Here is a 23,539-nt window from a genome sequence, read left to right as displayed (position 1 = left end):
GCGTGTGTGCTCTGAATGCAAGAGATAGAATATTAGAATGTTTGGAGGCTGAGAGACTGGTTAACTATAGTAGGCTGCAGCGCTGTGTTGGATAGCAGGAGGAGTCGCGGCTGCTGAAAGAAAGAGAAATGCAAAGACGCTGATGGAAAAATTCGAAGATTGGGTTTAGAAATAGATTAAGCAAATCAAATATTGCTTTTAAAGCATAGCATTTGGTTCGAGAGACAAATGGTTTAACCACGGACACAGCAACCAAATGAAAAGGGGGATTCGGCAAGAGGTGAGAAGCCGTAGGCTATACGGTATTTGAAACAGTAACATTGAAAAATGGGCAAACGTTCCACATTTGCTTGAAGTTAAAAAACACTTTCTACATTGTATTTTACAAGATTAAGGACCGCATTCAGCTCATTGACCTATTCTTTGTTTGTAGGAATGCCATTATTTTTAGATCGTGTAGGTTTTTAGACTCACTAAAGGTCTTAAATTCTATTTCATTTGAAATGGGTGAGGTTTTTTTTGTCATACAAAAGACGGCGTAGCCCGACCAGTCTTTGGCCCACTTTTCATCGATACCTATGACAGTTTACCCCTAATACATATTTGTAGGCTTTTGCTTGCGCTTGCATTTCTTTAATGAGTTTAAAACTGCCTCTTTGTCATGTATTTCCTAAATGAGAGCGCTGTAGCAGGCTATTGGTTACGCGATGAGGTGGGCGCCTAGAAAACAAGAGAAAGGTGAATAACATTTACCAGACATAATACACGTGTTTTAAATTGATAGACATATTACACTCGCTGTATTGGCGATCTGAAAAGAAACCACACTTCTAAGTTATTTATTTTAGTCATTATTGCATCGTGGGATAGGGAACATTAATGTCGCTGTATGCAGATTAAAGGGGGTCCAATCATTTGGAGTTTTTTTCCCCGGATGTGAAATGTTTGCGATTTAAAGCCACCTAGGAAGGAAGGGAGATCAATGAGTAGGTTAGAGATACTGAACGAAACCTTGCCAAGAATCCAAGAGTGTGGACCGTCTACAATGTCTTGTTAGCTACTGTGTTATTAACACGCTCCCCCATTCTTTAAAGCTATGCATTTTCCAATGAGAGTGAACTGTGTAATTGTATAGGCTAGATAAAAGTTGAATCTGTAATCTGATTTTGTGTTTTACAGCAAGCTTCTGTTTATTCCAGGAAAGTGACCAGGCAATCAATGTTATTGGAGAGACCAACACAACTCTGGCACTCTCAAATGTTAATGTAATGGAAACTATATACCCGCTCCAGTTTCCATATGAAATGTATCAAGGGAAACAAATCACTGACTCTCAGGGCTAATTTTATCAAGCATCGGTTGAGTTTGATAGTGGATGCACTCAAAGCACTGTGCCCTGTCATGCACAAGACCATGTTAAAGCAACAAACCTGGAATAACACTGAGCATTCAGTCCAGCCAATGAGAAAGCCATGGAAGAAGTTAGTGGAAAATGTACAGTGCAAGCCTCAATTGTGACTCTTTTTTTGCCCCAGATATTCAGCGACGTCCCAAAAACTGCTTTTCTTGCCCACAGCCATTCTGTTTTCTCAGAAGGGAGCTTCAGTTGCACACTGGCCTTATCACCACACTAAGGACAGCTGCGATCAACTTGGAAAGGCACATGTGGAGGCAAAAAAATGGATACTCAAATTTACAGCTGGCCTACTCTGGGTTGAACATGTGAGGGCAAGGAAAGCCCTATGAGGAAAAGCCAGAACAGCAGTATCTCAAAATGGCCCAAACCAGTTTGCTGCAGGGGAAGCGCTTTTACTGCAGGGAGTGGGTCTTCCACAAGATCCAGCACTGTCTCCAGGAAAAGACTAATGGCCTGAGTGGTTTGACCAGCACTCCCAGCAAGCAGGCCGGTGCCTCCGGCACTGGCGCATCTAACCCCTGCGGCAGCTCCGCAGCAGGCTCTGCGAAGGCCACCGCCTGGGGGGTGTTGCTGGTGGGGGGGCCTGGGAGTGGGAAGACGGCCCTGAGCACGGAGCTCCTGTGGCCCTCTTCAGCCCAGGGCACTCATCGGGGGCTGCAGCAGCAGAGTCTGGCCTTCCATTTCTGCAGGGCGGACGACTCGGGCACACTCTGCCTGGGCGGCTTCATCCGAGGTCTGGTGGCCCAGATTTGCCGGAGCGGCCTGTTGCCGGGTTACGAGGAGAAGGTGCGCGATCCAGCGGTGCAGAGCGTCCTGCAGCCCGGGGAGTGTGAGAGAAACCCCACTGAGGCTTTCAAGAGGTAGGTGAAGCCTGCTGCCCCACCCCCTTCCCTCCAACCCCCTGTCCTTACCCCACCCCTCCCACTTTTACTGCTCACACACTTCCCTTAACCCTACCCCAGCAGTCCTCTGTCCCCCTACCCATTGACATAGTGTTTGTGTTGTTGTTTTACCGTGCTGTGGCATGCTGTGGGACTGTCCCCACTAGCCCTTAGTTGAGAAAAAGATCAGTTATTTTCAGTGGCACCCAGGCTCAGTTGCCTGGAGGGAAGAACGTACTGCTTGGAAGTGTGTGACTGACTACCCTATATGAAGATGTGGGCTGCACATGTGAAACAAAGTACCGTACAGGATCAAGCTTGGTCATATAATGTGATCCACACAGACTTTTCTCTCTGTAAGACTGGGGCTTTAAAAGGGGTTTGAACCTATATTTTTAAAGGAAGTGCCTTGTGTGTATGCTACTCGCACGACTTGTCAGCACGATGGGTCAACCAGTCTATACTATACACACATGGGATGGAATGCAGTGTTGAACACACATGCCTCTTGTCTGGCCATCTGGTGATGCTTATTGCACCATCTCTACATCACACACCGGGAAAGTGGGTCAAACGTTCAGCGAGGTAAATCATTTTTAAATGGCCAATGGACTCATTGATATCCCTGGTCTTTTACATCTTTCCCAAAAGAAGCTGAGGAAGTAGCCCTGTGTCAGTTATTATAGTAATAAGGCCACTATTGATGCCTGGGACTTGACTGTGAAATTTGAGATAAAGGCAGGTTAACATGGGGACATAAACAACCAGTGGACAGACAGAGGTCCAGTTCTGGTCAGTGTCAAGGGAATGAAAAGCTTCTCACAGACAGCATCAACATCCCAGCCTGGCCTAAACAAGTGCATTTCTTTACCGCTTGAGGTTTGGTTCAGACTCTGTGGACAACAGACAGAATTCTTATCCAACGAAGATTACAGCCTTTTGTTTGTGGAGTAAATATGCACTCTGGAGAATGTCTTATCACCATCTCTGGTGTAAAAGAATCTTGGGCACTGTTGTACACAAATACTAGATCCTATCAGGTTGCAGAAAGTTGGGAAGTGGAAGATCTGTATCACAGCCAATATCCACCGCTCTATCTTTGTGTTCTGACATGTTCAATAGGCAAAGCAAGCAATGGAGGATTATAAAAGTGTATTCTTTTTCCAAACTTAGGGTTCCCCTAATTTACTTTAGAAATGGAATCTCATCTCAGGTGAACATGTTCCAAAAACGAGGCTATATTGTTGCTCAATAATGAATAATAGTGTGTTCATTCGTAAAGGTTAGGCTCCTGGTAAACAAGACTGGAGGAGCCTTGACCTCAGACTCTTGTTTTAAAACCTTACCAGCATGTGAATGCCAGAGGGGTTGGCCAAATTCCTTGGCCAAACAAGCATGTTTGTTGATCGTAATCACTGGTTGTGTCAATACATTAAACCTGGTTCAACCTGGTCTCCATCCTATGCACTGCCGTCCTCTCCGTTCACCAGTGTGTGTGCTATTGTAGTCACCAGAACAAGTTATATACCTTTAATCTTAATCTTTATAGAAACAACAACAAAGTGTGAAAACCTGGGAGGAAGGTGGGTGGTGGGGAATTCAAGCACCGTATAGGACTGTTGATAACCAACAAAACTGCACAAACTTGATAATATACAAAGGGATCTCACAAATGTACTCATGTCATCTAATTGCAACATGCTTTCCCTCTAGCAATGGCCTCTACCATGTTTTGACTAGAGTACTAACAGTGGAATTAATTTGAAATTGTCTCCCTGCAACATGTCTAGCTTTTTTCCTCAGGACAAAAGAGCACAAATAAATAGGTGGAATAAACTCAGTCATGTGGGCACTCTAAAAGCTCAAGGCACTGGGAAATGTGCTGAAAGGGCAGGTTCTTTTTTTGTTTAGGTGAGAGCTTTTGGGGTTTGTTTGTAAGGGGGATTTTTAAATGAGCGTGCAGTAGTTTGAATAACTGCCAGGCAAATCTGTATGTGGGAGCAAAGGAACCTTGGAAAGTGATCATGGCTTGAATCTGATAACCAGGTTTGAGTTTCTTGGCAGTATTTTGTTCACTCAGTGCGTCAATGTTTTTTTCCTTTATATTCCTTTTGCTAAGAAGGTTGAAGTTTTTCCAAACATTAGATTTCTATTTTCCTCCAAATTAACATTAGCCACTTAATTAAATTGACTCATTAGTCAAAATATATACACTACCATTCAAATGTTTGGGGTCACTTAGAAATGTCCTTGTTTTTGAAAGAAAAAAACATGTTTTTGTCCATTGAAATAACATGTAGATGTTCAATAAAAAATCTGCCGTTTCCAGCTACAATAGTCATTTACAATATTAACAATGTCTACACTGTATTTCTGATCAATTTGATGTTATTTTGATGGACAATTTTTTTTGCTTTTCTTTCAAAAACAAGGACATTTCTAACTGACCCCAAACTTTTGAACGGTAGTGTATATATATATTTTTTAATACATGGGCCTACAGCTAGCAGAACAAGGTAATGTTCTAAATCTTTCTACATGCAATGGCTGTAGGCAATGACTAGCTTGTTGCTAACATTTACAAATCAAGTTTGACAGCAATATGCAGCTTTTCGTCTACTGTAATGCGGCACTTCAGATGTTGTTAGTAACATAAGGAGAAACTTTCAGAAACTCTGTAAATTATGGATGCGATCTGGATGTAGGGCTGGGCGATATATCCAATTAATTAGATTAATTCAAATGTATGTTCTAGCGCAATGTTCCAAATGCCTGTATAGCAAGAAACAAGTTTTTTTTGTTCCTTCTGCGCTGTGTACTTGTCATGGTCGTGTGTAGAGACGGACCAAGGCGCAGCGGATGTAGAGTTCCACATATTTATTATAAAGTGAAACCTAGCAAACAAAACAATAAACAATAAACTACGACCCGTGACTAGCGAGATGCTACGTGCACAAACTCAAAACACAAAATTCAATATCCCACAAACACAGGTGGGAACAAACACTACTTAAATATGATCCCCAATTAGAGACAACGATTACCAGCTGCCTCTAATTGGGAATCATACAAAATCACCAACATAGAAAATTAAACCTAGAACCCCACATCGAAATAATAAACTAGAACACCCCCCGGTCACGCCCTGACCTACTCCACCATAGAAAATAAATGCTCTCTATGGTCAGGACGTGATAGTACTGTGCACCTTCCCACTCCCACACAGACTCCCAAGCCCCTCCCCATGCCACTCACAACAACAAAGATGAAAGATCACTTCTTCCTTACTGACAACACGCAGTTTCAACTCGCTATTTGAATTTCAGGTTTGGGCCAACAGAATCGGTCATATGGACAACGAAACACATTGAGACATTATTTAACTGTATTAGAGGATAACTTAACCTTCTAACGATATGCTTGTTTTGTCTCAACTCCCAACAACTCACATACTGTACGTGAGTATCAATGAACATGATTGTGGAAAATTAATGCTCAGTTTCTGTCAAGCACTGTATTGTAAAGTACTTGTGTAAAAATGGTTTAAAGTACTACTTAAGTAGTTTTTTGGGGTATCTGTTTACTTTACTATTTATATTTTTGACAACTTTTATTCTGTACATTCCTAAAGAAAATTATGTACTTTTTACTCCATACATTTTCCCTGATACCCAAAAGTACTCATTACATTTCAAATGCTTACAAGGACAGGACAATTTTCAAATTCACACACTTATCAAGAGAACATCCCTGGTCATCCCTACTTCCTCTGATCTGGCATACTCACTAAATACAAATGTTTTGTTTGTAAATTATGTCTGAGTATTGGAGTGTGTACTGGCTATTGGTAACTATTGTGCCAAAGGATTTATACTTTGACTTTTGATACTTAAGTATATTTAACACCAAATACTTTAAAACTTTTACTCAAGTAGTATTTTAATGGGTGACGTTCACTTTTACTTGAGTCATTTTCTATTAAGGTATCTTTACTTTTACTCAAGTATGACAATTGGGTACTTTTCCCACCACTGGTGACGCACGACGTTGCGGTACCACGTACCACTAGCAGGATGTTCGCCACAGACTGTTAGTGTTAGCTGTCTAGTCTTTGTTTTTTAAATGTGTAATGAGCATAGAAAGACGCAATTGGCATCACAATCTCATATTGAGGAATAAGCATCTTCTTCACTAGGTAGGCCACTTGATTTCAACATCTAAACAAAGTGTCGGACAGGAAGGTGTATTTATAAAAGTAAGCAAATAGATCAATGCTGACTATTCAGTAGCACGTGGGCTTGTGCTTGAGAGATTGTTTGTAATACCTTTGTTATTTTTCTATAATGCCTGCTACCAGAAGTTGGTCATTGTGCATGGTTCTGGTTAAATTTGGAACAAAAAGTGCATTTTCATAGAGAGACTTGAAAGCAAGATCAGTGATTATGGCAAAAAAGCAGTAACATTTTTTTTTTTTTGAAACCAATTTAATCATTAGTGGGTTGTGGAAGGCTAACATTTAGCCTAGGTATAATGTAACAAGCCCTGAATTCATTAGATTATTGCTGACTGTTTTAAATGCAGTGTATTTACCTTTAATTGTGCAACAAATCTTATTTAGAGAAATTGTAAAAAAAAATAAAAAAAATAAATAAAAGATAGAGATATATTTTGAATCACCCGTAAGTTTAAACAAATCTACATATGATTTTTAGGCCGTATCACCCATCCCTACCTGGATCTATTGAAACTCTGCTGACACTATATGTTCATGACATATGTGACCTGATTCAGGAAACTTGGCGTATGTCGCAAGTCACGACTTCACAGGAGAGCCAATTGAAACGTAAAAAATATGTTTTTATCAAAATGAACTTTCATGTGCCTTAATAACAACCTTGTATGCCATCTGTAAATACAAATACAATTGTTAAATTATGAGCCTTGTTGGTTAAGCCACAGAAAAAGACAGGAACTTTCCCACTAGCCATGATTGGCTGAGATAATGAGTGGGCTGGACATGCCGAGAGAGGAGTTCTGTTTGGTCTGCCATATAGAACGCTTCTGTCTATTTGAGCTGGTCAGTCTGTGTTGGTAATCATGTCGAACTCATCTTTTTTTTTAAATGTATTTTGTAGTGGAGCTGCATAAGTGTTGCTCTCCACTTTCTGGAGGATCAAGTTTTGAAATCAAATCAAATGTTATTTGTCACATGTGCGGAATACAACAGGTGTAGACCTTACAGTGAAATGCCTACTTACATGCCCTTAGCTAGCTAACGTTCGCTGGCTGGCTCGTTAGCTAACGGTACGTGACGTGTGTGATCTTACGCTTTGTTTACCTAGTTTAGTTCATTGTTTACCTAGCTAGCTAGCTGTTTTCATGTTATCCAGAGGTTAACTAATCATCGGCCAGAGCGCCAAGTGTGCGCTCTGAACGCCAAGAGCGAAACGAGATGGGTGGGGCTAAAGCTTAAGAGGGTGTAAACAATGCTGAATGGGTGTAGACAAAGAAGAGCTCTTCACTAGATACCAAAACATTCAAAGGCCATTTTCTCAAAAGTGAGTTTACAAGTTTATCAACTTTCAAAGCAGAATTACTTTCCCATTGTTCCTCAAAAATGCAGTGTATATACCATTTTGTAGCTCTGAGTCTCTACTTTTATCCAATGTAAAAAAAATAAAAAAAAACACAATTTCAAATTTTGCTACGTAAGACCGAATCCAGGTGGTGTGTCACACATGGTTGTCCTAACCTCACAAACCTGTCATGATCATATATCCTAAAAATGCATCTCAACTCTGAGTGTATTGGCAAATTCTTGAATTTGTGCACGCCACAGGTGCAACAGTGGTAAGTACCATGAAACAATGTTCACCTTCACTCGGATAACACTGTACCTGCACACCATGGAAATACATTATTATAAGGGACACTTATTGTAAAGTTGTACCAGTACATTGACTCTGATTGTAGTAATTTCAATTTGTAATTGCTAGTGGCGTTGGGGATTGTTGGGGATTGCAGAGTGGCAGTTGGAGTGAAAAAAGAGGATGCTAATGGAAGATGAAAGGCTGCGCCCCTCATGCGTTGCTCGGCTGCAGAAAGACTCACCGCAGATTAGGCCACTTTTTAAAGGATGCCGCGATGACTCAGCATTCTGGAGCCAGCCTCTCTGTCCACCTCACTTTGACTTGGCATACAGGGGCGGCGGGTATGGGAGGGGGTGTTATCGCACTAAAAAGCCCAAACATGTGCATCAGATCCCCTTTGCGCGTTTGCGTGACGAACGGGTTAAATGTTAACTGAGGTGTTGCCTGCGCACGTTAGGAGGTCGCTAAGTGATGTGAAATGAAAGCCCCAGCTGCGGTTGATCTTCTGTGCTCTCAGAGGATGTCAATCCTGCAATGCCGTGCAGGCTATCAGTCTTCTTCTTCTCTCGTTCTGACCAGAGTGAATGGGAGGGGAGGCAGTTACTTACGCTTTGTCTGGCACATTGTGTTTTCTTGTGTTTCCTCATCAGGGTGAAATACAGGAGACCATCTCATTGTCCCGACAGTCTGCGTCATCAGACTTCGTCAGACATCTAGCATGCCCTGTACTGTGTAGCGTGTCCCAGAGTCAAATTTAACAGTGGTATAGAAGAAGGCGTAGGGGGTCGTGGAGTTGGAAGGGATGAAATTTCAGATCCCACTGACAGTGTTGAATAACTGTCCGTCTGACCCGGGAATACACACCTAGTCTGGGCGTTCAGGGGTTAGTGTAGGGCTTAAACCTGTTTTTGTTCATTCAGCTATCTTAAATTGTGTTCTTTTTCTGCTTTTAAGCCATTTAAATAAATGTTCGGTTTATGCCAAATTGAACTCATGTTTTGTTTTCTTGGTCCAAAGCACAAAATAAGTTGCTTTTGTGCAGGTTATTTAATTGTATACGCTAGCCACTTCTGTCTCTATCTTGCATTAACTGAGCTGTCTATTGAGCACTGTTTATTAGACAACTCTAGACTACATTTTCTAGGAAGCCTGAACATTTTTATTTTATTTTGCAGCATCCATTACCAGATGCTCTTTTTGTCCTTAAGCCAACTAATTTGCTGTTTGCACCTTGAATCAAGTTACTACGAAAGGCTAAAATACACTGCACCATTTCTGCCGGTTCTACTGGGCCTACCGATTGGAAAAAACACACATCCTCTAATAATTACAACACAAGCCTATCAATACACTTTGCCTCATTTATTGAAGCTGCAGTGCAGGTCACACCGCGAGGGTAGAAGTAGATTTTATGGCTTGTAAAAGTGTTTAAAAAGTATTTGTTGAAAGTCTCTCACTAGCCATGGTTTTAGACGTTTTGAAATCACAGTATCAACGAGGAAGCTGCAGACACAGTGATCTGAGAAATCTGATTGGCTAGCGGTAGGCATATATGTGCACTTGATTTGCTCTCTGGGCATGCCAAGTATGCAGAGTTTGTACCTTCAGACACATGAAACACTTTGCCTACCGGCGCGCAGGGCTGCTGAAACAAGTGCACCTACTGCCAACAGCGCATGACAGGAATGCAAGTCTTTATCATTGTGTTTTTCATAGAAATGTTTTGCGATCGACTAGGAATGCCTTGGAGATACGCCAATTTGGTGACTACTGTTCTAAAATTATATCGTACAATAGGCTACATTTCGGTATCAACTTTCATTAAGAAATTATGTGTTCTGGAAATGAAAAAAAGAACACCACATCACTGTTTGTTAAGCTCTGAAAAAGCAAACAGGTTTAAATTTGTCTAGTTCTTGTGTGTGTGTGTGTGTGTGTGTGTGTGTGTGTGTGTGTGTGTGTGTGTGTGTGTGTGTGTGTGTGTGTGTGTGTGTGTGTGTGTGTGTGTGTGTGTGTGTGTGTGTGTGTGTGTGTGTGTGTGTGTGTGTCACTGTCAAATGCATTTATTTTTAGCAAACTTAACATGTGTAAATATTTGTATGAACTTAACAAGATTCAACAACTGAGACATAAACTGAACAAGTCCCACAGACATGTGACTAACAGAAATGGAATAATGTGTCCCTGAACAAAGGGGTGGTCAAAATCAAAAGTAACAGTCAGTATCTGGTGTGGCCACCAGCTGCATTAAATACTGCAGTACATCTCCTGCTCATGGACTGCATCAGATTTGCCATGCACAGAATGAGCAGTATGGCTGGTGGCATTGTCATGCTGGGGGGTCATGTCAGGATGAGCCTGCAGGAAGAGTACCACATGAGGGAGGAGGATGTCTTCCCTGTAGCGCACAGCGTTGAGATTGCCTGCAATGACAACAAGCTCAGTCCGATGATGCTGTGACACACCACCCCAGACCATGACGGACCCTCCACCTCCAAATCGATCCCGCTCCAGAGTACAGGCCTCGGTGTAACGCGCATTACTTCGACGATAAACGTGAATCCGACCATCACCCCTGGTGAGACAAAACCGTGAATCGTCAGTGAAGAGCACTTTTTGCCAGTCCTGTCTGGTACAGCAACCGTTGGTTTGTGCCCATGGGTGACATTGTTGCCCGGTAATGTCTGGTGAGGACCTGCCTTAAAACAGGCCTACAAGCCCTCAGTCCAGCCTCTCTCAGCCTATTGCGGACAGTCTGAGCACTGATGGAGGGATTGTGCGTTCCTGGTGTAACTCGGGCAGTTGTTGTTGCCATCCTGCACCTGTCCCGCAGGTGTGATGTTCGGATGTACCGATTCTGTGCAGGTGTTGTTACACATGATCTGCCACTGCGAGGATGATCAGCTGTCCATCCTGTCTCCCTGTAGCGCTGTCTTAGGCGTCTCACAGTACGGACATTGCAATTTATTGCCCTGGCCACATCTGCAGTCCTCATGCCTCCTTGCAGCATGCCTAAGGCACGTTCACGCAGATGAGCAGGGACCCTGGGCATCTTTCTTTTGGTGGTTTTCAGAGTCAGTAGAACGGCCTCTTTAGTGTCCTAAGTTTTCATAACTGTGACCTTAATTGCCTACCGTCTGTAAGCTGTTCGTGTCTTAACGACTGTTCCACAGGTGCATGTTCATTAATTGTTTATGGTTCATTGAAAAAGCATGGGTTATTTTATTATTTTTACGAAGTATCTGTGAAAGACAGGGTCCTGAAAAAGGGACGTTTTCTTTTTTTGCTGAATTTAGTAGCATTTACACCATTTATACATACTTTTTCCCCCTGAGAAAAACAGTATGCTGCAATTCAGAAAATGCTTTGTTTAAAAGCACACATTCAGTAAATCCAGTCAACCAATCCATTAATCCTCGCTACTGCAGGGAGGAGGGGGCGGGGGGGGGGGGCCCATGGAGATATGAAATGTGGACTGAATAGCTTTATGCCAGTTTATCAGAAAATGTAAAAAAATGTTTTTCTGCTTGCAGAGGCTTGTGGGTTGTGGAGATGCAGTTGTTTGAGCTTTTAGACATGGTTTTACCCTGTCTGCAGCACCAGTTCACATTGTGTTGTGTTGACATGTCTGAGAGCCCCATCACTTTATAAACACTTTGCTGTACGTTCTTGACTCCTCTTTGACAAAATTCGAGCATTATTCATTCCAGCGTAGTTGGCATGTTACCAATTCACCTCTGCATAAATATGGCATATGTTCGGTGTGAAAAGTGCTTCGTTTTTCATGAAGCACTCTGAAGTCTCTTTGTAACCGCTTACATACATTTTTGTTGCACCACTTCTTGTTGGTTTTGTTTTCGCTGTCCTTGACCAATGACAAGCTGAGAAACATGTACCGTCAATGTAAGTCTGTGAAATCACTCAATCCAAGAGGGAATAAAATGAGTTCCTTTCTGATTTTGGAGGAAGTGAGAGAATTGCTAATGCAATGGAGTAACAGCGCTTGCTGTGTCATGGCTGCCATTTTGCTAAATTCTCAGAATCCACATTGCTCCCAGCAGAACCCCTCACATTGTCTCTATCAGGTTGATTCGTTAGGAGAATATGACTGGAATTACACCATGCTTTATGCATAAATTAATAATATGCATTTTCCAAATTGGGAGCTGGTTGCTTTTTCATTTTCCACCCCCTGATGGGGCCATGAGTCAGCTGTTGTCATGCCGTCTTTTTCTGCTAAGCTCTCCTGACTAAGGCAAAGAAGCTGAGCAGGCTTTTTCTCCAAATGGAATCTTTAAATGAAGAAATCTTAATTTTCTTAATTAAAGAGCCTCATTCAGGTTTCCAGTGGGCCCTGTGCTAGTCGCTATTGCTTTTCAATGGGGTCTCTGCAGTGAGTAGTTGACCCACCTGCTGTTCTTTTCCATTAATAGAATGCTGTCATGGCCGGACATGCACAGTATATTGGACCTGAGCCACAGTCTCCCTGCGCCATTGCATGATGAAGGAAATTTCAGGCTCGGCCCCCACTCCATAAAAGCGTCTCAGTAAATGTGTAAGACGTGAGTAAGGTGCCCGGTGCTGCCTGTCGGCCTAAACATCTTCACTGAAACTTCAAAGCGAAGCCCACATTGCACAATGTGGCCGGGCCGTGGAAGATGGGGACTGCAGCACAACAGATGGCGGGTGCATTAGGGACATATCACATTCTCTTTCTTTCTCTAAATTATAATTGGTCTCCGCTATTTACATATGTCGAGGACGGAATAAGAACAACCAAAATAGTTAGTGTTAACGTACGAGGCAAAGGATGCGTCACAAATACACTCATCATTTGGCTGAGGTTCTTCGGACGTTAGTCTGGCACCCAGCCCATTGTTGTGCTCATTACAAGCCCCTGTCTTCTTCCTGCAGGAAAGTCAGTTATCAACAGTTCTGAAAAGCAGTTGATTTTAAGGAAAAGAGTAGCTCTTTGTCTTTAACAAGGCCCGCATCGCTGTCTCTGTGAATTTGTTTGTCTGCAGGGGGCATTGCTGTAGTTGTTTGCCGTACACAAACTCTGCAGATTGGCATTCCTCTTGGCTGGTTTTCCTGTCTGTGCTGCAGATTCGATGTGGGGCTGCAGCCGTCAGAAAGAGCAATCGGCCATGTTTCTCTGAGATGGAGCGATGTAATGATGGAGCTTGCAGGTTGATGACTGCGCACTACCCTCCTTTTCTTGCACTTGAGAAATTGAGCTGTTGGAAAATAGAGGATTGGAGGGGAGGTTTGGCTGGAAAGGGTTTGCTGAGCCCTTGCATTGGAATTGCAGTCTGACTAAAAGTAATGTTTAAAAGGCTCCAATTTGATCAGCGAGGGACATGCATAACTAAGCGCTGTTGTAGCGGTGGCGGTAATTTACAACAGCAAAACAACAGTCTCAAGACTGGAATCGGGCTGGGGGTAGCAGCTCTGTACTGTACACAGGCACTGACGTTTTGCCAGCACAAGCATGCAGGTTGGGAAAATAAAACGGGAACAGATACAATGCTGGCTTCATGGCATTTATGCACGCAGTCATAATACACATTATCATTCGAGCAAATGGGGTCTTCACTTTTCCCTTTGGCTTGCACGCTCATGTTATTTCAAGGTTAATGCAGCATTTAAACCCTTGGGTTTGTGAGTATAGACAAGGATTGATGTGGTTTAATACTGTACATTATTCACAGTGTATTGAGGCTGTTTTTTTGGGTGTGTAGGCTCAAACACAGACAGCGATTTTTTTTAAACGACTTTCAAAAGATTTTCCTGGCTATTCCAGACAGTCGTCGGCCTTGTAAGCTGTCACGTCTTCATTTGATTAATATGGACCTGCTCTGTCTGTTTTCAATTGAAATTCAGTTGAAATTCAGTTATTTCAGCTCCCGGCTAAGAACAAATATTTAGGATACAGATTGTATGTATGCAGTACATACAGTCCAGTGTTTTCCCCAGTATTTTTTTCAGAAGCGTTTGGGGGGGGCATGTCACCTGTTATCTATAACTCCAGGTTTCAATTCCCTAAAGATTTGCATTTGCACTGTCAAGGCCTGTCAAGGGCCTGAAAGCTGAACTGTGGATAGAGAGACAGTTACTAAGATACAGTCAAACGTGTGACTTAGACCGACATTAAATCTATTTTTGTTGATGTACGTCGGCAATCATCCTCACCTCTCTTCAACAGCATCAGCTTGCGGTGGAAAGCGTTAGGTGCACAGAGAGAGTTCTAAATCTCTCTCCTCTTCTCTCTCGCCCTAAAGGTGTGTTCTCCTCCCACTCTTGAGTGCCAAGCCACCTCAGCAGGCCCTCTTCCTCCTTGTTGACTCCATCGACGAAGGCTGTCAGCTGGGTGAGGGAGAACAGAGGTCTTCAGGCTCAGACACCCCCAGGACCATCGCTGAGCTTCTGGCCAGCCACCACGAGTACCTCCCGCCCTGGCTCCTTCTCATCTGCTCAGCACGCCGCCAGAACAAGGCCATCACCAAACTGTTCACAGGTAAAAAACTAAATAAAAATGCGTGAGTTCATACAGGCACCCAAATGAAGAGGGTGATGGGGTCCATATCTGGGATCCATATGGTGATGCTTTTGTACAGTATTTGGTATTACTGTAAAATGTGTTTGTTTTATCACCGAAAGGAGGAAAATGTATTGCAAAATAATTGTTGTTCCCTTTAGACAGAACACATGGCCACACAAACAATTAACGGGGATTTGGCATTTTGTATTGACACTGGTCTGTCTCCTTGAAGAAGAAAACAGAATTCTAACTGCTTTTATTTGCATACATTAATCTGATGTTTTTCAAGAGAGATATGGATTTCCTTTGTGTTTTCTGTAAGGCGATCCTAGCATAAGCCTAGTCTTTTCACTTATATTTAAACTTTTACTGAGCAGGTTATGCCATGTTCTTCCGCAATACAAACTTTTCTATTGTGTATTGTGATAAATGTCAGCCTTTTCTGCAGCCGAGTCGGCTCAGAAAAGGCCAATTCCGAAGACATTTTAACATCATCAAATGCTAAAAAGATTAGGGCCTGCCACAGAACGTCTAAATATCACGACGCCTTACGAAAACGACTACTGCTCTGTACGCCATGACAAGTCGAACTAGCAGCCATTATCTAGTTGTCAGAATACCAGCCCACTATTGGGCGATGAGCAGAGAGGCTGGCGTAGCATTAATCAAACCAGAAAGAGAGAGCGTGGGTGTAATACTCGCTGCAGAAGCTGCAGGGGTGTGTGTCCCCTTTACCTCTCCAACCACAACATGTGGGGAATTCAGATGCCCTCCTGTTGCTGCTTGAAACATTATGTAAAACCCCGTTTAAACAGCTCTGCTCATTCTGTGCTCTGTTCAGAAAGTGGTTGGCAATAACAATTAGTTTTCTGAATAGAATTCCTATGCAAGGCTAGTTTAGGTGAGTGTTTCTGGCATTGGGCACAGGGTTAATGCATGGAAGCTGGCACTTTTGAACAAGACGATGTGCTGACATATTCTGACAAATAACTGCAAATATGAATGTAGCTGGGCAAACACGTCACAATACATGTCTAGAGAGATTCTAATATATGTACATGCGCTATGTAAAAATACTAACTTGGATCTCAGTTAAAGACTTGGGATCGAATAGGGATCAAAAGCAAACTTTGGGTTTTGGAAACCTGCCGGAAGCTCTTCTATGGCAGTGTTATCTTTTGTACGTCGATAACATGAACTGGAATTTGCTAGAGGATTTTTTTTCCCTAATCGATATTTTGAACCTATTATGGACCAGGCATGTTAATTCCGATGGACATAAAATAGATATGAAATTAAAATGGACGCATTGCATCGAGACAATTAAATGTAACAGTTGCTGGAAGGTCTGCAGTTGCATTCATTTCTTATTAAACCAGTTTACACCAGTGACCTGGACCTGCTGCCTAACAGTCTTAATTTAACATGACATAGCAGCTGATGAATCATAGCTCTGCCATGTCTGCTTTTCATACCATCATCAATCTACAGAACACACAGCTACATTGTTGAAATGGATCTGAGAGGAAGGTAGGGATGTAATGATTCACCGATGCACACCCGCCCCGATTCAAATGTTTAAGACACAAGTGCAGTCCTGGGACCCCAAAACCTAACCAAATGTAGCATGAGTCTGTCAGAAAATGTATTCAAACGTTACAAATAGCTGGTTCACATTTTTTGTTGTTGCTCATATTACGTTCTATCTAACCTTCTGAAAATACCTCTCATCTTCTGTGACAACCGTTGACAATCATTGATCTCCAAATCATTTTGCATGCAGGACAACCCCAGGCAATATCAGTAGCCTAGTCAAACTGTGCACTGTGCCCAGCTTCGCGCGCTGACCAACGCGAGGCAGGCAGTTTGTTCTTGATCTTGCACATCTGCACGGCACCTTCAGCATTCTAATGCTACATGGATTTTGTGATAATAGGCTTTATTAGTTGAGTGACAACCTATGTAATTTGCTAGGTTATTGCTATCTATGTTGAAAATGTGTTTTGGCGGATTAAAGTACGCTACAGGAGACAACTCTCATCTGGCTATACGTGCTGAACGGGGCTTGCAAATAGATTTAGTTTTGAGTATTCGAGGATACCATCAGCAATAGTTTTGGTAATTTTGCTTTAAACAATGAGTGTATATGGTAATTTTTCGACATACAAGGTAAAGTTGATCATTTCATAACGAGGACCGCAATCACTTTTGTGAGGCGCACTGCATGGCCGAAGCGATAGACGAGAAGATCACTATGTGAAAACTCTCAAATGGTCAAAACCCTTCGATTTTGAGATGGGGGGTGAAATGTCATAGTTCATTTGTAAACAGTAAATATTGATACATTACTAGCTCAAACACTTAATCTGCAGGGTGGTAGATGCCTAGTCTCCCTTATGGCTCAGCTCAGGTGCCTACTTAGTATACACAACATACATCATTTACGCACACACACACACACACACACACACACACACACACACACACACACACACACACACACACACACACACACACACACACTAGTGATGGGAAGTTCAGCTGTTTTAACTGATTCAGATCTCTTCAACTCGTTCAGTCAAAATAATGAATGTTTCAACTCATTTCATTAATTTCAGTCAGTAACACCCAGAGCAAGCAGGACCCCTATCGGCGAACGATGAACTGAAAACTCGTAAGAGTCATGATTATACAAGCTTCTCGTTCACATGTCATTCACTACAAGGGGCTTATTAGAGCTGTCATTTGTGACAGAGTTGTTCAAGTGTGCTTTAAACAATGTACATTTGTTGATTGCTAGGCGTACAAACTAAATGATTTATGATGCATTTCAAACAAGGTCTAGTTGTGGCCGCAATTGGACTAGATTATGAAAGACTTGGTGTAAAACATTGCATGAGGGTAATAACACAATATCGTTCGCGAACTGCAGCACCCCAAATGATTAGTTCTCGAGTTCCAGTTTGTTGAGCAGGGGCTGTGTTTTGGTTCTACCAAGCTGTGTCCATCATAACATTCAATAATCAATGAATTGCATTCAATCTTGCACCATGCAATAAAACATTTATTTTTATTCCCTATGCTGCCCCGTTCAACGGCTTATATTATGAAGTGAAAACGTCTAGGAGCAACAACGGCACAGCCGTAAAGTGGTAGGCCACACAAGCTCACAGAACGGGACCGCCAAGTGCTGAAGCGCGTAACAATCGTCTGTCCTTGGTTGCAAGGACAGACTGCCGAGTTCCAAACTGCCTTTGGAAGCAATGTCAGCACAATAACTGTTCGTCGAGAGCTTCATGAAATGGGTTTCCATCGCAATGCCAAGCATTGGCTGGAGTGGTGTAAAGCTCCCTTCCATTGGACTCTGGAGCAGTGGAAACACCTTTTCTGGAGTATTGAATTACGCTTCACCATCTGGGAGTCCAATGGAGGAATCTGGATTTGGCGGATGCTAGGTGAACAAAACCTGCCCGACTGCATAGTGCCAACTGTAAAGTTTGGTTGAGGAGGAGTAATGGTCTGGGGCTGTTTTTTCATGGTTTGTGCTAGGTCCCTTGGTTCCAGTGAAGGGAAATCTTAACGCGACAGCATACAATGACATTCTAGACAATTCTGTACATCCAACTTTGTGGCAACAGTTTGGGGAAGGCCCTTTCCTGTTTCAGACAATGCCCCTGTGCACAAAGCGAGGTCCATACAGAGATGGTTTGTCGAGATTGGTATGGAAGAACTTGACTGGCCTGCACAGAGCCCTGACCTCAACCCCATCGAACACCTTTGGGATAAATTGGAACAGCGACTATGAGCCAGGCCTAATCGCCCAACATCAGTGCCCGGCCACACTAATGCTCTTGTGGGTGAATGGAATTAAGTCACACATACTTTTGGTCATGTAGTGTACGTATAGAATCGTCTTGAAAGGGAAAGATGCACATCCCTAGTGGAAGGCTTTGTCCAATTTGCATACGATTGACACTTTTCAGTTATTCCATTCATCCTGAGCGGAAATGTATCCGAATGTTGTGATTGCCTCCAACCATAGATCCTCGGATTTCATTTGAGACAACACCAAAGGTTGGTGATGGAATTACCGCTGGTACATGCCACCAATCTAAATCTCACTTGATAATCCTTATCAGGAAGTTGCTTCCTGATATAATAGTGATTTTAATTATTACTGGGATTCTTTCTTACAAGCTGATCGCTGCTTAAACAGACAGCCCTGTCTTTTGGTTGTTTTGATATGGTTTTATTGAGAGGATTATTCTCCATGGAACAATCTGATAAACAACAGTTATCTCTTGTGTTTTCGCTTTGACTCCCCTCCTCTTTCCCTTTTGTTGTCTTTTTGATAAGGGACAAACCCATGTCTACTGTCACTGTAAATACCACACAGAATTAAAAAGGGAGGTACATTTTACCTGTCTGTTACGTGTTTTTAATGCTCCCAGCTATTGTACCATCAGTCACAGAATCAAAGTCTACACATCCGATAAAGTGGCTTGTGCTTCCGAATTGCGACTCTGTGATAGGTGTAACATTCACAGAACTACACAGAATGCAAACTCCAATCTCTTGATGCATTCAAACTATTCATTTTTGTTCTGTCTGTATTCAGTGCCTTGTGTTTTACACACCGTCAGCTACCATTCAGCTCTGCAGCCCCTCTACACACATACACACTTACTTTATCTTCCATTAGACACACTGGCTTACTATAACCGCTGTGAGAATACTTACAAATCCTGTAGCGCATGACCAAAATAGACCAAAAGACTTGTTGAGGCCAAGCATACACAAAAAATACTCCTCCATATTGTTTACAAGGCCAGTTATTTGGCAGAGTCATGCGTTACACTATCTGCCAAGCAACCGAATGTGACTATTGGAAATAACCCTTTTGTCCTGAGTGGAGGAGGTGTTTGAAGACCAGTACACACTGTTTTGTGGTTGTGTGAACTTTGTGGTCGCATGAATATAGTAAAGATTGCCTTTGGAGGACAACTTCTGACGGAAAGGTAATTTCGAAGCTAAAGCATTGGGTGGGCCACCATCCAGCTCAAATGATCCTTGTAAACAATCCTATATTTGTCATCTCGGTATGGGAAGCACAGTTTTGCATGGCTTTGAACTCAAAAGGAATTCCGTTATTAAGGATGACTTTTACTTTTCTACCTGAGGAGCAAACTTGGAATTACTTTTATTAAGTACTTGCTCAACTGTTATTCCATGTCTCTATCTCTCTCTCTCTCTCTCTCCGAGAGGAATGTGCTTTGGGAAGTCTCAACACTTCAGAGACCATGCAGGAAGAGTGAGCCACCGACTAGCCAGCAGCATCACGTCCGCTCTGCTAATGCTACACAAACAAACGAATGTGCCATCTGTGAAGAGGCTTAAAGAAATTCATTTTTTTTTAAAGAATCCTTTTGAGTCCATTTCACAAATCCTCTATGATGGCGGTGTACTGTACGCTCTGTGAACGTCTGCCGGAAGAAGGCACATAAAGGTTGTACATGTGTTGCAAGGCTGCTCTTTTACATTGTGTGTCAGGCGGCCTATTGTAGCATGGTTGACTTTCCCCCCTGTGTTTTCTGTGCTACTGTAAGGCCATCGTTGGGCAAGTGAGGTGGAAACACTTAGGCAGCGATTCTGGTTGTGAGCTGGGTGGAATCTGTGCCAATTTAACTGGGCCTTCGGCAAAAGGAGAGCAGGGAGAAGGGGGCCTGGCGGGACATGGAAAAGCCTTTTAAACAGAAGCAGACCCATTTTTTTCCAGCTGCAGATATCTTCATCGCTTTAACAACTCGAGCTAATACATGTGGAATATCTCAGAGTTTGCAATAAATTTGGCCTGAAGGTTAACAAGATCAGGGTTAAAGATGGTAGCTTAACACAATACCGCTGAACAAAAGTCTGTTCAACCACTAATGTAACAGCTATCTTAAGACATTTAACACTCTTCAGTCTCTCCAAAGAAGAAAGGTCCTACTTTTTGAAGAAATGTTCTGTTTATTGTCGGGATTGATATACACTAGTCTATTGAAGATTTAGGCTAAAGCAGCCTCTTCGCGGACTGTTCGATTGTCCCGCTATCTGTTTGCCCTGCACTCGTTGTTAGCAGTGTGCACCCTGTTGATGCTGAAACATTGAGGTCGTCATTGAAAATGACTGACTAATCATGTGAAAACTCATTCAAAATGCATGATGCATTCCTGCGTGATCTCCATATCAAAGAAGTGTCACTGAACGGTAATGGGTACCATCTGTCAAAATAAAGTTTGGCTGACACACACACACACACACACACACATTATGGTATTTTCCTTTTGGCTATGTATAGCAACTGAATTGTAAGACGGGCATATTTCAGTTACTCACCCAGGAATGGTGGTTGAAAGCCTAAGCCCATCCAGGGGACATTATTCTGCCCACCTCATTTATTTTATTGAGATTTATCCATTGGACTCTTGAGCACAAATCTTTCCCATAGCTAATGTCTACAACATACATACCTTTACCTCAACTCCCCCCACGCTTGTGTATCAGTATTTATGCCACATCCCTTCTCTTAAACCATCCTCCACCCTAAAAAAGCATCTTATTAGATGGTGCCATTTCCCTCATTCGTTTGAGATTGAGACCTGCAGTCATCTTGCAGACCTGCAGACCGTCTTTTGAGATATTGACAATCTTCATCTGTTCCCGACTCTGGATAGTGGATTAAAAAGACCATCAATCGACAATGATATTATTGTACAATTCTGAACATTGCTGATATACTGAGTGGCAAGTCAAGATATCTGCTGTATTTTATACGGGCCGGTTTCGGGTAGGTGTGTGTTTTTGTTTATTTCTCTCACATATCTTCAGAGTGAGGCTCAAGCCCACCCTAGTGAGGAGCTGTGCCGCCTCCTCCTCCTCCGCAGCTCCAGCCATGAATGGACCTTTCTCTGCACCAAGGCCAGGTGACAGGCCTGATTTACCACCACTGACCAGGAATTAAAATAGCAGTCCTGTTTGAAGTGGGCTTGCCCCACTCTCCAGCCCCCACCACGGCTCTCAGACCAGCTCTTGCCCGCAGACCGAAGTGTGGCTACGAGGGGCTGCAGAGCATAGGGCCCCTCAGCAAGAAGGTCACAGCACTCTTAACATCTATATCCTGGGGATTGTTTTTCTTACTATTTGAGCAAATGGAGAGGCCTCACTTGAGGGACCTCAATATACTGTATTCTGGCCTGCTGACAACACAAATACAGCTATAAAGCATCTAGGACTGTTTATTTATTCTGTGCCAGGAGTGGAATGCTCCCAGAAGAGGGACGAAGGCGGTGTTTGGACTGACTATCATTGTCTTTGATGCAGGATGCTTGGATGTAGTATGGGTAAAATCATTAGAAGTGGAAGTGACTTTTCAAATAACTTACTGCTAGATATGTGGACCACCTATTTTTCTAAGAACGTATTGCTTACAGGATGCATAGCCTCAACTGACTAAAATATACTTAAAATGACAGTATTTGGTTGGACTAGTGACTATTTAGATATGTTGGTTTTGATTGCAAAGTCTCTAATACTATTGAGGCCATCTAATTGTTAACCATATTTAGATATAGGTTATAATTAGCTAATATCTTAAGAGGCCAGTTGCTGTTAACACCTGAGTTGGTGTTTAGACATGCAGATTGTGCATCCGGTCTGTATTCCTGTATGCTGGTTAACCTCTGGGTCTGCGTGTTGAGTTGATACTTTGGCTGCACTGAAGACAACCATAATACCCCTGAATGCTGTATTTACCACGAGCTGTCTGACAGCCAAGCAAATTACAGGTCTATAACATCTTTGGTGCTGCACTGCAGAAATGTGACTCGAGACATGGTTGAAGAATTGGGTCTCTTTGCCTCCTAGGTGGGGGCCTTTCGTATGCAGCATGGCCTCTTCCAACGATCCCGGTTTCATACACAAGATTAGTATTCTTATTTTGTTTCTGTGTAGAGAGGCATGTCGGTTCTCGTTTCGATAGAGAAGATCTTTAACTAGGTGTTAATTTGATTTAAGGAAAATAAATGCCCTGTAATTGCTGGCACGCCAACGGTTCGCCTTGCAACAGGGGGTGAAGTTTGCTAAAGACAGGGTGGTATCCCAAACTGCCGCCGACTTGCATGCCAAGAATACATTTGCAAGTACCTGATTTTACAGCGAGCTCTGTGAAAATTCCATTCGCTGAGCTTTAAATCTGTTGTGTGGACATGCTGACCAAAATGGTTCCAGACTGCACACCAGTAGCAGATACAGGTTTATTTGAAGTGGCTAATAAAACATGATTGGCATCCAGGACTGAACACATTACTGTGCAGGAGAACAGGAAATCATGGAGAGTGGGCCAAATGAGGTCACTAAGAGTTCAGTCATGACAAGACCGTAACCAAAACAAGACTGTTCTTTCTGATAACTAGGCATGTGGTCAGGAAAAATGTCTGGCCCTTAGTTGTAAAACATGGTAGTATTTTTATCTCCATACGTTTAATGAAGGTAGTCATTGGTGCAGCTGCATGCAATAAGGAGGTTTCATGTCGCAGTGAAACCCAGCTGTAGATATAGTGCCCCATTGTGGGTCAAAGAGTGAGGTTGAGCATAGGCACTCGGGATATGCTGCTTTCTTAATCTCATACCACTATGCTCTGGCCCTCGCTCCATTCAAAGTATATCTGGAGTACAATACAGTGTTTCATTGGCTGGAAATCTCCGCTCATCTGTCTCCAGGCTCTGCAGTGTTTCCCGTAAATCATCTTTGGATGTATTCCTGCAGCTCATGATGTGTTTTCATGAAGGT

General features: G+C 42.7%; 1 protein-coding gene across 1 annotated transcript in view; it reads left to right on the top strand.

Annotated features, from left to right (window-relative positions):
• Window positions 1-1,203: 1,203 nt before the first annotated feature.
• Window positions 1,204-23,539, top strand: part of LOC120062268 (ankyrin repeat domain-containing protein 50-like) — a 38,045-nt gene continuing 15,709 nt past the window's right edge. The window contains exons 1-2 of the mRNA XM_039012100.1: window positions 1,204-2,277; window positions 14,450-14,685. Of these exons, the coding sequence (XP_038868028.1) occupies window positions 1,775-2,277; window positions 14,450-14,685 (739 nt within the window). The 5' untranslated portion in view covers window positions 1,204-1,774. The remainder of the gene's footprint in view (window positions 2,278-14,449; window positions 14,686-23,539) is intronic.

This window comes from Salvelinus namaycush, chromosome 17, assembly GCF_016432855.1.
Source record: "Salvelinus namaycush isolate Seneca chromosome 17, SaNama_1.0, whole genome shotgun sequence".
NCBI lineage: Eukaryota > Metazoa > Chordata > Actinopteri > Salmoniformes > Salmonidae > Salvelinus > Salvelinus namaycush.
Note: the sequence above shows the minus strand (reverse complement) of the source record. Positions and strands in the feature narration are given on the sequence as shown.